The 15,984-nt window shown below is 36.1% G+C and overlaps 1 protein-coding gene and 1 non-coding gene across 4 annotated transcripts in view; one reads left to right on the top strand and one right to left on the bottom strand.

Annotated features, from left to right (window-relative positions):
* Positions 1–339: 339 nt before the first annotated feature.
* WAPL (WAPL cohesin release factor) overlaps positions 340–15,984 on the bottom strand; it is a 77,136-nt gene continuing 61,491 nt past the window's right edge. For all 3 annotated transcript variants that reach the window (XM_007174568.3, XM_057530821.1, XM_007174569.3), the window contains 10 exons: positions 14,685–14,796; positions 14,212–14,309; positions 13,421–13,497; positions 10,449–10,624; positions 9,633–9,748; positions 9,092–9,256; positions 5,624–5,831; positions 4,737–4,825; positions 1,277–1,372; positions 340–932 (listed from right to left, as the gene is read on the bottom strand). In XM_007174568.3, the coding sequence (XP_007174630.1) occupies positions 867–932; positions 1,277–1,372; positions 4,737–4,825; positions 5,624–5,831; positions 9,092–9,256; positions 9,633–9,748; positions 10,449–10,624; positions 13,421–13,497; positions 14,212–14,309; positions 14,685–14,796 (1,203 nt within the window). In that variant the 3' untranslated portion in view covers positions 340–866. The remainder of the gene's footprint in view (positions 933–1,276; positions 1,373–4,736; positions 4,826–5,623; positions 5,832–9,091; positions 9,257–9,632; positions 9,749–10,448; positions 10,625–13,420; positions 13,498–14,211; positions 14,310–14,684; positions 14,797–15,984) is intronic.
* Positions 7,196–7,298, top strand: LOC114236782 (U6 spliceosomal RNA). Its single transcript, XR_003622645.2, has one exon. It is a non-coding gene; the product is annotated as a U6 spliceosomal RNA (small nuclear RNA).

Here is a 15,984-nt window from a genome sequence, read left to right as displayed (position 1 = left end):
ATTAGAAAATATATCTAGAGAGTTCTCCCTCAAAACTTAATCATGTTTCAAGAGCCTCCCCTAACATTAAGGGTAAACTACCCTGGGTTTGTCTATTTTGCTTCATCCTTTTAACAGGGCACATCATCTTATATTCCCTCAAACTGTTATTTGTTTTCTTGCGTCTATAGCTATGACTCATTATGATATGATAATGAATATGGTCATGGTCTCAAAGGTGAAAAACAGTTTTGACAAACCAAATCAAGAATAAAAAAATATACTATTAATCCCTTGTGTCTTTGGATTCCATCTAATTTTAAATATAGACAGTAGTTCAGGGAACAACAACAAAAAAAATTCACAAAATTATTAAAAGCTTTATTTACGATTGGAATCATTCAACAAAAAAGCAAAAGCAAATGAGCCTGAAAAAGGAACTAAGCTGTTGTCTAGAATGTCCCCAGAACATTCGATACCTCAGTAGCTAAGCTGCCTTTGCACCTGGCTGGCATGACAACAGTGGCTCAACATACACAGCAGTTGCACTAACAGCAGCACAAATTTTCCCCTTAAAACTTGCCCAGAATAAAAGCAAGAAAACAAGGGGAGAGTATAAATTCTGCCAAAGTGTGTTTAAATACTGTGTGGAACTGTTAACAGCCTGAACCTTTTCCCTCATTTTTGATAGTTGCAGATTGATGTAGTAACTGTCATTTAGCAAATGCAGAATGCATGACGAAGAAGAAATCAGGTGGCCTTAAAAATCCACATATGAATGATACTGATGAATGTTCTTGGTATATCTTCAAGGACTTCTTTCATGACTTTTCTTTGTCTAAGAATAGCTCCAGCATTACCGAGCACCTGAAGCAAAGGTAAAGCAGCTAGCAATGTTCCAAGTATTCAATCACTCTAGAGATAGATTTCTGGCCTGTGGTTCCAACAGCACACTGAAAAGGGGAGGATTGGAGGTCGGGTTTAGGGGGGAAGGGGGGGAAGAAGTAACAATTAATATTTATCAAATTTTTAAAAGTATTGAATCAAAGCTTAAATTCTTTAGCTTTACTAAACCAAATAAACACTATGAATCAAAACAAACAGATTAAATTGTGGCTTTGATAATACAGTATCAATATATTTGGCCATAATAATTCAGTTTTCTTAAAGAAATAGAGCACAATTATTAGAAGAGAATCTTTTTTTGCTTCTATTCACTATGGCCAAATATTTGTATTTCTACTGTCATTAATGTATCATATTTAAAACCACAGAAGCTGCAATAGAAGTCACTTACAGTAAGGTTCATGAAGCTCAGGAATTTTTTGAGCATCTCTGTCATTATGGAAAAGTCCCCTTCTGGCAGATACTCACGCACAGTGGTCACATTGATCTGAGGAAACATGGAAACATTGATCAGGCGACAGAAAACATGAGCTTGAACCTTGCACTGTGTTGTTGGTTTTGGCACACACACCCTATTTCAAACTTCTACAAGGTCCTTGAACTCCTTGTAGATAGTAGTTCAAGGACCTATGTGATTTCCTTTTCCACACTCCTTAATTCTGTAAGCGTGTGTGTCCATTCCCTACTCTATCCCATTCTCCGAAAGAAAGGAAAAAAGGTAAAGCTGACAAAGGCTACAAAGAAACGTGTGCATATTTACTTTTGTAAATACACAAAAAGATGCCTGAAATAACAAAATGCACTGTTGAATGTGTGTGTTGCGGTGGTGGGGGCGGAATGTAAGTAAGGAGAGGGAAGGAGTACAGACTTAGAATGTATCCAAAGCTGCTTAGGAATACAAAGAAAAAGATCAAAGAAAATTCTTCGTGTTCCTATGTAGGCTAGGAATTAACTACATCTTTCCAAAAATAATGTAATATCATCTATGAGAAGGAAAATGTAGGCAATGCCAGGAGAGAAGATTAAGATGTTTCCCTCCATTATTACCAAGAAGCAGCCGAACTATATATAAACCAATTTGTTGTAAGAAAAATAGACGGCCTGCTTAAAAAACTGTTTTATTTCAATATATTTTTAAAATGCTTTAAAGGTTCATAAAGAATAAAAGGAAAAGCTCTTCTAAGGAGGCTCACCTATAATAAAAAGCACATACAAAAAAATGTTGTCCCGAGTTTTGGGCCGCAAGATGGGGAGGAAGTGGGAAGCTTCTGATTTGATTTTTGTTGATGGAGGCAGGGGAGGAAAGAGTACATATTACCTCTTAGGAAATTTGCAACCAATCCCCTCCTTCCCACTTTCACTGCTACTGAGTTAGATCTTGGAGCTAAAATCTTTAAAATACTTATATTTTTAAAATATACTGAAAAGTGGAGAGTATGTTATAAGGGCAATAGCTATGGTAACTAACTGCAGAGGTAAAGGAACGCTGGATTTAATAACATCTTTAACCAGTTTCTAGGAAAGGGACATGATAGCACAGTGGGGGGAAGAGAATAGTGGCTATGTTGTCTATGAAGAGTGCTCAATAGAAAAGTGTACTTTTATCATTCAGAATAAATGATTAGATCCTAGGTTTTGAGTGAAAGCCCTCAACAACCCAAATCAAATCCTTTTCTATCAACACACTACAGAATACAACATAATAAGTAGCCGAGGCATAGGAAGGAGAGCCTGAGCATTTATTTTTAAATAGTGTGCAGCAGGTATAAAAAGAAAAGGTGATAAATGGCATGGCCTATTTGGGAAATTTAGAAAAAGTACCCACAGGGTATGACAGATTTTAATATTGGATCAACTATACTTCAATAAAATAAAATTTAAAATAAAAAATAAAAATTGGAGAAGCATTCAAGTTTGGAGTCTTATAGCAGTAAACAAAGTTATCATTCCCTAAATGATGGTGAGTCAGGAAAGATTGATGAGAGAGGAGTTACATGATCATATGTGCTCGTAAGGAAGTCAGCTATGGTGGCAGTGTGCAGGATTTCAGGAATGGAGAGTGTCAAGAGAGCAGCAAGGACAGAAAGACCAGAGAGAAGACCGACCATTGCAATGCACCAAGATGTATAGTGGGTAATGGAAAATGACACCAGAGTCTCCTGGGCTTCCTAAACACGTTGTCCTTTACCATAAAGCAGCATTAACTGCATATAACCACCTGCTTTCTTGTCTCTCCTCCACTTAAACATTGGGCAAACTAGTTTCTTTTACATTTTGTGGCATCAGCTAGCTCTTTGGGGTTAATCATAATGATTCCCAAGGCAACAAAGACATCCTGGGCTCTATGAATTCACAATATTGTTTACAACCTAAGGATCTTATGATCTCTTTAAAGACAGGAGAGAGATAGACAAATAGGAAATTATTAACATGGGAAAGATGGCCCTAAATAAATCACATCTGATAATAACTCAAGTTAATTTTAAGAATGATTATTTAAGAAAGAACATGATTGAAACCAGGTGTATACAAAATACAATACCTAAAAATCTTTAAATAGCATACCCATTGTTTTTTTCTTTTCGGGGGGCGAAGGGGGAGTCTTCCTCCTTCCCTTTGCTTGGTATGTGTTTCTCATTTGTCCTTAAATCTCCGGATTTTAAGGAAATAAGGAAAAGAGCTGAGCTGAAGAGATTCAGGAAAGGGAATAAAGATTTGCAGGGCCTCCAGAGCCACAGTAAGAACTCTGGTCTTGATCCTGAAAGCAGCTGTGCCAGCAAGGGCCACAACGAAGTGGGCTACTGTGCATTTAGATCTGAGCTTGTCTACAATATAAATATGGAAGAGATGAACAAGAAGGATTCAGAAAAATACACAGGACTTAGACAGATACAGGGCAATGCAGAAAACTCAGTGGCAAAAATGAGGAAATAAGGGTAGGCTGATAGAAGCCCTTCATATCATAATTATGTTCTTCTAATCCTCCAGTCTCAGAAAAGAGAAACTAACCATCCCACTATACAACACATCTCCACTCTTTCTTGCATCCTGAATGCCCTTGCTTGTAAGGGAAAAAAACACCTCCCTTTTATTGTAAAATTTGGCTCTTCTACTGGGCCTCTTCTGTAAAAAAAAAAGAAAAAAGAAAAAATCCACATGTCCCCGATTTTAAAGCAGACTGTCTGAATAGCCAGAACTGTCCACTTTTGTGCTGATTCAGCCCAATTGTGTAGACACTCACATGCTTCTCGTAGTTAAATCATGATGATCTAAATCTCACATAGTAATCCCATTTTCCCGGCCAGTGAGTAGATCAAACAAAATCATGTGAGCTAATGTTGGCCAAGGTAAAGGGAAGTCTACTTTTTGCAGTGGGTGTGGAGAGGTCCTAGAGAAAAGAAACCATTGCTCTTACAAAGAAACAAAGCCACATTCTTCTGCTGGACATTATTTAACTAGATGAGACACATAGCCAGAGTCAGCACAGGGCCATGAAGAGAGCTAGCAAAAGATAAGACAATATGCAGAGGACAGCAGAGTTTAAAAATAGAAATTATGAGTCCTTGATGGTATCACTGAGGCTAGACTTTTCCACCTTAAGTCAGTTGAGCGCAGGTTTTATATGATGTTCTTTTACTTCAACCAAAGACACGTGAAATCGATTCCTCCATCAATCTGGAACTTACTCATCAAATCCAATATACTCTTACTTTGAAATGCACCTTCTAAAGTTCACCAAATATGTAAATGTTTTTAGCATGAGGGGAAATAAATAATAAGTTAATTAGGTAATGATGTGAAGTGGTCGCAATGGAATCCTTTTAAGATACATAAAACAACACTGAACTTACTGGACTCTCCTGGCAGAGACACCCGAGAAGTAGTGCTGTGTATGAGGCCACAATGCAATCCTCCATGTGTTTGCCAGCATGCTGAAGGGCTGGAAGTATTAAAACAGAAAACCGTAACAGTACATCCAAAAAAAAGCCCACAAACAAACAAACAAACGCTCCCAGGAAACCAACAACTGTCATCTTTTCTTCAAAACTGCTGAACATCGATAAATGGTGGTAGGAAGATGGGATATCCACACAAATTAACCAAAAAATAACACAAATGGAAGAGGGACCATAATGTAAAAGCTAAAACTGTAAAACTTTTAGAAGAAAACACAGGACTAAATCTTTGTGACCTTGGGTTAGGAATCTTTGTGACCTTGGGTTAGGAAATGGTTTCTTAGACACAACACCAAAACCACAAGTGACAACATAAAAAACAGGTTAAGTTAGACTTCATCAAATTTAAAGCTTCACCATCAAAAAAGTGAAGACAATTCACAGAATTTATCTGCAAATCATGTACTTGATATGAGTCCAGTCTCTAAAATATACAGAATTCTTACAACTCAACAACAACAAAAAAAGACAACCCAATTTAAAATATGGGCAACATTTCAAAGCTCTAAAAACCTTTAGAGGTCATATTATTTGGCTGCTTCTCTTTACAGATGAGTAAAGAACAAACCAGGGAGGAAAAGCAAACCTTCCCCACACTGCACATATACCTTCCTCACTGCTAGGAAGCCAATGAAGAAGAACTATGAAAAAGCAAGGCTTGTCTCCACTGAACTAGAGAGGCCATAAAATAGCAAGATTATGACAACACATGAATTAAAAGAAAGTCTTGCAGGAAAAAAACCACATTACTTTTTTTAATACACCAGTCAAAATAAATATACCTTTATTGAGGTCAAGTTCTTCATCATCCTCCTCCTTCTTATGTTTCTCTTCTGTACCATCAGTCTTTTCAGTTGATACCCACTGTATTTCTCCACTTGTTTCTTGCCACTCTCCACTCTTATCATGCTGAGTGGTGGGAGCATCTTTGATCAATTCATCTGTTTTACTTTCTGCCAACTGTGCTGCTCGCTCTCGCTCAAGGAATAGCTGATAAACATCATTTTTGAAGATCATTAAAAGGGATCACCAACCAACATGTATGTACCCAAATATAAGGTTCTATTTGCTTTTAAACATCACTATCCCTAAGAAGCATGTTGTTTGGTAAAAAGGGTAAGTATCAATAAAAGCCTTCACTCTACATCCAACGGAAGGCCAAAACAAAAATATAAATGCCACTGGGGTTCAATCAAGTGAATTAACTATTGATGATGCATACATTGTTTTTAAGAAAGAAAATCTCAACTCCTTCCCTTAATTTAGATAATATTGACAGGAAATTCAAGCAAAAACTACAAATTAAAGGTTAAAATTAAAAGAGTTAAAAGTTCTTTAAACCTAAGCAGCCTGGATAAATTAACTGGAAGGAAGGAAGGACACTGAATAAAGCTACATAGTATTGGGGAAAAGCAACATAGCTTCCTTAAAAGAAATTTAAAGAAATAAACAAGAACCAGTGAAAGTAAAAGGCCAGTTTTCAGAGAAAGACTCAGAACTGAATCTTAACTAGTATTATTAACAATGGAAGTACAGGGTGTGGAGAAAAGGGAACCCTCTTGCACTGCTGGTGGGAATGTAAATTGATACAGCCATTATGGTGAACAGTATGGAGGTTCCTTAAAAAACTAAAAATAGAACTACCATATGACCCAGCAATCCCACTACTGGGCATGGGCATATACCCTGAGAAAACCATAACTCAAAAAGAGTCATGTACCACAATGTTCATTGCAGCTCTATTTACAACAGCCAGGACATGGAAGCAGCCTAAGTGCCCATCAACAGATGAATGGATAAAGAAGATGTGGTACATATATACAATGGAATATTACTCAGCCATAAAAAGAAACGGAATTGAGTTATTTGTAGTGAGGTGAATGGACCTAGAGTCTGTCATACAGAGTGAAGTAAGTCAGAAAGAGAAAAACAAATACCGTATGCTAACACATATATATGGAATCTAAGGAAAAAAAAAAAAAAAGGTCATGAAGAACCTAGGGGCAAGACAGGAATAAAGACACAGACCTACTAGAGAATGGACTTGAGGATATGGGGAGGGGGAAGGGTAAGCTGGGACAAAATGAGAGAGTGGCATGGACATACATACACTACCAAATATAAAATAGATAGCTAGTGGGAAGCAGCTGCATAGCACAGGGAGATCAGCTCGGTGCTTTGTGACCACCTAGAGGGGTGGGATAGGGAGGGTGGGAGGGAGGGAGATGCAAGAGGGAAGAGATATGGGAACATATGTATATGTATAACTGATTCACTTTGTTATAAAGCAGAAACTAACACACCATTGTAAAGCAATTATACTCCAATAAAGATGTTAAAAAAAAAAAAGTACAGTGCTCACTTCAGCAGCACATATACTAAAATTGGAACAATACAGAGATTAGCATGGTGCCTGCGCAAGGATGACACACAAACTGTGAAGTGTTCCATATTTTTTACAACTAGAGATGATCATACTAAATGAAGTAAGTCACAAAGAGAAAAACAAATACCATATGATACCACTTATATGTGGAATCTAAAATATGACACAAATGAACTTATCTACAAAGCAGAAACAGACTCACAGATACAGTGAACAGACTTGTTGCCAAGGGGGAGGGGAGTGGGGGAGGGATGGACTGGGAGTTTACGGTTAGTAGATGCGAACTATTACATATAGAATGGACAGACAACAAGGTCCTACTGTATAGGACAGGGAACTATATTCAATGTTCTGGGATAAACCATAATGGAAAAGAATATGAAAAAGAATGTATATGTGTAACTGAGTCACTCTGCTGTACAACAGAAATTAACACGTTTTAAATCGACTATACTTCAATTAAAAACAAACAAACAATGGAAGTACAATTGTCAATGGAAGTATATACCAAAAAGTCTAAAAGGGAACACACACTAAAATCTTTTGCCTTCACTTACTTCCCTGTGCTGATACAGTGTTGAATGTACAGAAAGCATTTCATATATTTGCTGATATGATTTGGAGAAAATCCCAAGTTACTAATGACAACTACCTGAAAACTAAATGCCAAGCAGATCTCAAAAACTTGCTGAGTATATACAAGAGTGGTATGTAAACTTTAATACCCTTAAAAAAATAAAATTTAAGCTTTATATAAAGCAGTATTTCTTAAAATTGGGTTCAAGGATCCCTAGGGGAACGCAAGATCCTTTCAGGGAGTCGGTGAGGTCAAAACTGCATTCATAAGAATATTAAAAGGTCAACTGACTTCTTTCATTCTCTCATGACTGTATGGTGGAGTGTTCCAGAATCTACATGCTATGTGATTATGTTATTGCTCCAATGGTTAACAGAATGAGTGCCTGTATTTTACACTTTTCTCTGTTTTGATTTCTAATTTAGTAAATATCAATAGATAAAGCACACATAAACAAAAGTTCTTTGGAGTTCCCAATAATTGTTAAGAGTATAGAGAAGTCCTGAGATCAAAATGTTTGAAAAGAGAATGATGGGCTTCTAGTTATGACTCAGGAAAAGATCCAAGTTGTTGAAGATTACTTCCTGAAGATACAGTTCAAGCACTTCTAGTTTCAAAAAGGCCAAAAGGATTAAAGGTTAGCAAAGGCTTCAGAAAAAATGAAAAGAATGGTTCACTATCACTTGTGAACGTGTGCAAACTGTCATTTAAGGAAATTACAAAGGTAGCTAGGAACTGGCAAAAAGTAAAAACTGTAATGCCCAGCACTGTCAAAAAACAAAAACTCACATACAGTTTCGGGGGGAGTATAAATCGAGGTGAGAGGGAGTGTTTGGTTTTTGGGGTGGAGCGAGTTGGAGACATCAATTTTAAAACACATATTCTGACACAATTCCTAAGCCAGGAAATTATACTCTGAAAAGTATGTCCCAATATTTAGTTGCACACAGTCCTGGGCACAGATCAGACCAGTAAGTAAATGCTGGAGGACATGAACCAGGATAGGGCTAGAACTTAATTCCTAATTTGTTGTTAATAATCTACCTTTGATTCATAAACAAATATGCCTTGTTTCTGCTTTTTGCTAACAATGTCTAATGAGTGATTATAGTAGTTGAAAACAGTCAGCAGAGAAGTAATGGTATACATTCTAACCCAGTGTACCTCTCACAGAACTGGTGAGAGAGAAAGGGGGAGGGGAGGTAGGGGGGAGAGAGAAGATGCAACTGATCAAGAAATTGGACAGATGCAACAAACTAAAGTGTTAGGTTTTAAATTGTTGCTTACCTGCACTAACGCCTGAACTGCGTGAACCTGTCCAGCTATCCTTAAACTATCATCTCCTTCTCCACTACAGAAGGAAGAATCAAAAGAACACGATGTTTCCATGTTGACAAGACAGTGCCGATTCCGAGCACTATACTCCACTAGATTTATCAGTAGACCTAAACCCTATAAAAATTAAAACATGCATGTTACCACAGGGGAGAATTAAAAGCAAATGAACACAATATACATAACTCTTACTTGCAGCCAGAAAACTAATCAGTGCTCTACCATCTACAAAGTGGTTAAAAACCAGTATATGATCTTCCCAAACAAAGATTTCACCAATTTTAAAAGTTACCACTTTTAGTTCTTATACTTTTTATTTTTACACAGGGCCCTTCATAGCTCTCTTTTGTACAATAAGAGGTATATTCATAAGGAATCAATTGAAACCCACAACATATTAAACAACTGGTTCTTAAATCCAAAACTAAGATGAAGTTTTTATCATCTTAATAGATCAAGTACTCATTTCTGAAATAGTTACACTTCAACTCACCAGCACTCGAATATCAAATCTCTGCTCCTGAGGTAGGTACTTTGGAACCTGAAGCACACAGTTCATCGCTGTGCCAATCAAGCCATCCTGTTCTCCTGTTTTGGTGCTGCCCCATTCTAAAATGGAGAATGGGAAGAGTATGAAAATTGTTACTGATTCTTTATGACAACCAATACTTATTAACATGAATATTAAAAGTTAAAAACATGTATCTTGAAAAAAAAGTATAGCTATTCCTTTATTAAAATACATTGTTGACTATAATATTTCTGAGACAAGCTACCAAGCTGGTTCTAAAAATATCAACTCCTAAAAGCAGTTAAATCTATACATGAATAAGTGAATTACATGATGGCAATTTAAAAATCACTACATCAAGACAAGAAACAAGGGAGGGGCTTCCCTGGTGGCGCAGTGGTTGGGAATCCGCCTGCCAATGCAGAGGACATGGGTTTGAGCCCTGGTCCAGGAAGATCCCACATGCCACAGAGCGACTAAGCCCGTGTGCCACAACTGCTGAGCCTGCGCTCTAGAGCCCGCGAGCCACAACTGCTGAGCCCACATGTCACAGCTACTGAGGCCTGTGCGCCTGGAGCCTGTGCTCCGCAACAAGAGAGGCCACCACAATGAGAAGCCCACACACTGCAACCAAGAGTAGCCCACGCTCACCGCAACTAGAGAGAGCCCATGCACAACAACGAAGACACAACACAGCCAAAATAAATAAACAAGAGTAAAAAAAAAATGGGGGATTAACTTTTTTTTAACATGTAATACAGTCTATCATTGAGAATATATGTAGAAAATATGACTTACCATTATCATTAGTTAAATTGAGCAACACCCCAATGATGGCCCTCATGCAGTCTTCCACTGCTTTGCCCACATGATTAGTTACATTCTGGTGAGGCAGAGGCTTACTGTCAGGTAAGCATATACTGTTCTCAGCACGGTTATACTGCTTAATCAATTCTTCACAATGTTGTAATGCTCTTAAAGAGAAGACAAAACACAGAAGACTATTATGCTAAACTAAAATAGTTACACTAAGAATTTCTACTTACTTCGACCTTAATGTTTTAAATCTGTCATAGGGACTACCCTGGTGGTCCAGTGGGTAAGACTCCGCGCTCCCAATGCAGGGGGCCCAGGTTCAATCCCTGGTCAGGGAACTAGATCCCGCATTCATGCCGCAACTAAAGATCCTGCGTGCCATTACTATGACCCGACACAGCCAATAAATAAATATTTTTAAAAACACACAAAGAAAAAAAAAATCTGTCATAAATGCTGCCAAATTAATTTTTTTTCTACCCCAAAAGTTATATCAACTATTCAGTCATGTACCAAACATGTCTGATATCACACCAGGTGCTCAATTTTATTTGGGGAAAACCTGATAATATAAATTTTTCTAAGCAAAGTTAAAATTATCAAGTCAATGCGGAAGTTTATAACTATACTACCTACAGCTGTTCCCCATTTTACCAATCTCTCCAACATAACAGACCTACCACTACCCCACCCCAAACAAGGTAAAACCTTTAAAAGCTAACACTGGACACTTCTGAATTTCATTTAGATGTTTTTCCTTTAGAATGTAAGCTCTTAGCAAGTAAAGAATATTATTTATATTAACATTGCATAATAACCTTGTATAAATGGATGTTAAATACTTCATAAACATCAGAGCAAATCATTTTTTTTAACATGAGGTCACTTAACTGACATGTCTCCTGGCAGACATACAAGGGTACCAGATACATCCAAGGACTCTCAAGATGCTACCCAAAATAACAAGGAAATGTAATCTTTAAGTGGGTCTAGTATTTCTGAAGACTCTCTTTAAATCACTAACTCCATTAACTTAAAAAAGTCTATGAGAGAATGAGGTAAGCTGACTCTGTCAGTTGATTCTTCATGTATTATATACCACACAAGACCCTTAAAGAAAACTGTACTATATCTAATCCCCCTCTAGCTGCTCCTTAAAACACATCCTCTAGTTAGGAAGGTGTTCGTGTCTAACCTAAAATAATTTGTTTAGATGTTTGGGGATGTTCACCAGAATTACCATGCTGTTACTGTTAACTGCCTTAAGTAGCACTGAGCTAAATCTGTTGGGAGGTGAGGGGAGAACAGTAAGGGTGTACCATTTAATCGTTCAATATGCTATCCCTGCATTTATCAGGGTTCTACTGAAAGTTTCAAAAAGTCTTTCACAAACATCCAATTCTGACATCTACTGCCACTTTTAAGACATCTGACACAAGTTCCTAATCGCAAAGGTTCCTAACCTCCTTTTAGAAGTCCATTTGTCAGGGGTCATGAAGTATACAGGAGACGTTTTAAAAATAAGAAATAGATTTAACTTGCAAGAATACTCTTTGGTGAGGGAGGGTAAAACATGGTAACAAAACAACCAGAACACATGCCTTAAGGATACTAACTGTGATACAAAATTTAAAGAGATGGAGGGGAAACCTACAGATTAAAAACAAGTCTATTGGGAACTAGAGACTATTAGAAATTTGAGACTATGGCAAATTTGAATACTGACTGGATTTATGATAATATTAAGCAATTAATAATTTTTAAGAGATGAAAATGGTATTGTGGTTATATTTTTTAGAGTCCTCTTTTAGAGATTATATACTCAAGTATTTATGGATGAAATTATATGAAATCTGTAATTTGCTCCAAAATAATGTAGAGGGGGGAATGGATAGGGTTATACATGGAAACAAGACTGGCCAATGTTTGATGATTATTCAAGCTGCATGGAGTGTACATTGGGGTTTATCAAACTATTGTCTACTTTTGTCTCTGTTTGAAATTCTCCAAAATAAGAAGTTAAAAAACAGATAAACTTGAGTCAGGCTGTAGTGGACCTTTGATACTATACTAAGGACTTTGGACATATATCCAAAGACAAGGGATCACAGAGATTAGGAGTTTGGGATTATTTTTACAAAACAGAAATCTGGGGAAGGTTAACCCCCTGTGGTATTATGTTGGAGAGGCTAGAGGCCAGAGTACCAGGGCAGAGGTATCAAAAACTAAAATAGACATATTAGGAAGAAGCTACTGTAATAAGCTAGAACCAGGACTGGAGACATACTTGGAAATTTTACACACACTGAGTGACAGCATTAGCCTAATGTCAAGAAAGTTGGGTGGAGAGTGTGAAACGGAGGAAGCTACATATAGATCTGGGAAAACAGGTATAAATAAACAGTAGAAGGCAGCTAGTAAACTTCATTTACAATAAAAATAAGGACTAATGCTTAGTGTTTACTATATGCCAAGCATTGTTCTAGACTTTATGTATATATATAAAAACTCCTTAATATATATTGTATATAATATATATTATATACAATATACAAAAGATATTTTAAAATCTTTTTTAGAATTAAAATATTATTTAAAATACACATTTAAAATATATATCATATATAATTTAAGATACATTAACATATACTAATACTTTTTATTGTAACAACCACCTTGGGTAGGTAGATACAATTATTACCCCCCTTCTGAGGAACCTGTAAGTATTCTTGCCCAAGGTTATAGGGCTGAAGTTATGAAGCTGGGATCCAAACTCAAGTTATTCTGGCTTCAGAATCTGTACTCCTCTAACTTTTGTACTATACTGCACTGCTTCTGGTTCACAGAACTTGACAGAAAGAAGTACTTTATGGAGGAAGGTGATACAATGGCACTTCCTTAATGGTCAATCCAAATGCTTTAAATAAATAGCATGACATTTCAGAAAAACTTACTTAGCTGATGAAACAATGAGTTGTGAATCTTTATATGCTATCAAGTAGCTTTGATTCTCTGGATTATGCACCGTTACCTAAAAGGGAAAATTTTGAAGTTTTGTGGCAATCCATAACATTCATTCATTCACACACAACACACAGTGCTCTAAAAGACATAAAGATGAGGCATAATTAGCCCTTGTCATCTAAGGGAATAACAACCCACATGTTCTAAATTTAAAATAATAGAGCTATAGCTTTATTACAAAATCTAAACACCACTGTTATAACTGCTTGCTCATAATTAATATATTCTGTACTATACATTCACTGTAATGAACTACCAAGCACTTTAAATGTCAGAAAAGAGCAATCACTAACTTAATAAACAAACTAATATTTTAAACTACTTAAGTAGATTTAGAATTTTACAAAATTAGATCTGTTTATCAAATGTACCTCACACTCTAGAAAAGGAACAATTTCAATTTCATCTGTGCCAGGAACTTTTCTTTCACACTAGACTATTTTCCCATAGATGTTTCATAAAGTACCTAGCTAATCCAGTGTGGTCAACACACAGTCTATGCATCCTGAAATTCACTGGCAGAATAAATTCTAATCTACACTGAACTAGGTTAAGTCATTCATAAAAGTCAAAGAACAAATAGACTGCATTACAGTTACAATTTCAATTTGGATTAACAAAAGTGAAACTCTAGGGATATGTAATATAAACTATGACAGTCTCACATACAGAGTCACATTTAAGATTAAATAATTTTCTCCAAATAATTGTCCATACTTACGCTTTCTAAGACTCGTAAACATCTCTCTGCTCCCCATAATGAGGCTACTAGTTTCTCTTCATCCTCATCTTTACTTAAATGATCCACACATTCTTTCACTAGGAGAAAAGAAATGGACATAAATTAGCATGTCTCACCACTTCAATACTTACCCCCTTTACTAATATTAAAAGCCATCTGTACACGTGCTATGAATATGCTGGAACCTCTCCGAACACTGTTTATTCTAAGTTTTATACTGTGAGATGCTGAAATTTATGAGAATCTAATTTATTATAATTATTTTATTTCCATAATTCCCCAATATCAAACTGTTAATGGCTTTTCCTTTAAAAGTTAAGAGATTTTCAAGATGCTACTAAAAGGAACCGATCTTTTCAAACTGATGCAATTATTCTTTGAAGTATGTAAATAGAATATTTTCCGCAGGCTTTAAATAATATATAAAAATGTTATACGTGTGTATATCATACCTTTATCTACAATATGATCCAGACCACCCAAAAGCCGTAGTTCTTCTTTAAACCAGTCTCCGGCTCGTTTAGAAGTAAGGGACAGTAATGTCTCCATAGCTAAATGCCCAGTCTGAAAATCAAAAGCACCATTAATGAATACTGACTCTTAGCAATAACTCTGAGGCAACACTTCTAGAGACTGCTTTTTTTTAAAGCATATTGCATGCTACCAGCCCACAGTAATACAGTAAATGCTTTTTTAAGTAAAATTAAACTAATTTAAATTCTTAAGCTGAAGAAATGTTTTTAACCATTGGGTTGTTTTCAGAGAAAATCCATTATTTAAAGTAGTCTATCACTTGCCAGTTCAATAAAATATATACTGGTATCATCATATAAAGACTCAAGGGCAAATCGAAGGGTACATGTATTTTAACTGCAGATCAATATATTGGATTAATTTACCACAAAGGCTGTAAAAAGTAATACTCTAGGAACAAGGTGTGGGTGTGTCTGAATTTTTGTCTGTTGGTAAAAACTGGAATCTTATTGCTTTGCTTTGTATTTTTCTAATTACAGCAAATGAGCTTGTTTTCCCATATTTATCAGTTAACCGTATTTCTTCTACTGTAAGTCCCCTGTCAAATATTCTTTCCTTATTTTCTTGCAGAGTTGCTTGTCTTTTTCCTGTTGTTCTATACATTTTCTTATCTATTCTGAACAAAAATCCTTTGTTACTTTTAGGGTTTCAGATTCACCAGTTTTAAACTTTATACTAAGGGTTAGCAGCTTAGATATACATAATGTGGCCACCATGACAAAATTATATATAAATAATGATTCAGGACCACCACTAGAGGAAGCATAGAACAGTCAGAGCCATATTTATAAACCAGTTTAGGTTTTTCCTTCTCTTTATTTGCCTTTAATTATTAATCTTACTTTTTATTGTATTTCTTTTAAAAAACATAAAACCACCCCCCAACAATGGGCAACTTGGTTCCTGTTGCAATAAAGGAACTTTAGTGTAACAAAAGAAATGCTTTAATTAACAAGGCTGAAAAGACCTGGGTATCTTCCCAAAGCTTTTTCCTTTGAAAGATGCAAGTTTACATTAAGTCTTCCTGGCCTATTTGGAACTGAATATAAATTAGATATTCAGAAATGCAAAAAACAGACCTTATCAGCGAAAATCTTCCTATTACTGATTTAGAAGAGATTTTATTCTGTACCTTATAGATTTTACTCTATACTTTAAAAAGAACAAGGTTGATATCCAAGGTGACAAATATATAACTAGAATTCAACACTACAAAAA

Source organism: Balaenoptera acutorostrata, chromosome 16 (assembly GCF_949987535.1).
Source record: "Balaenoptera acutorostrata chromosome 16, mBalAcu1.1, whole genome shotgun sequence".
Lineage (NCBI taxonomy): Eukaryota > Metazoa > Chordata > Mammalia > Artiodactyla > Balaenopteridae > Balaenoptera > Balaenoptera acutorostrata.
Note: the sequence above shows the minus strand (reverse complement) of the source record. Positions and strands in the feature narration are given on the sequence as shown.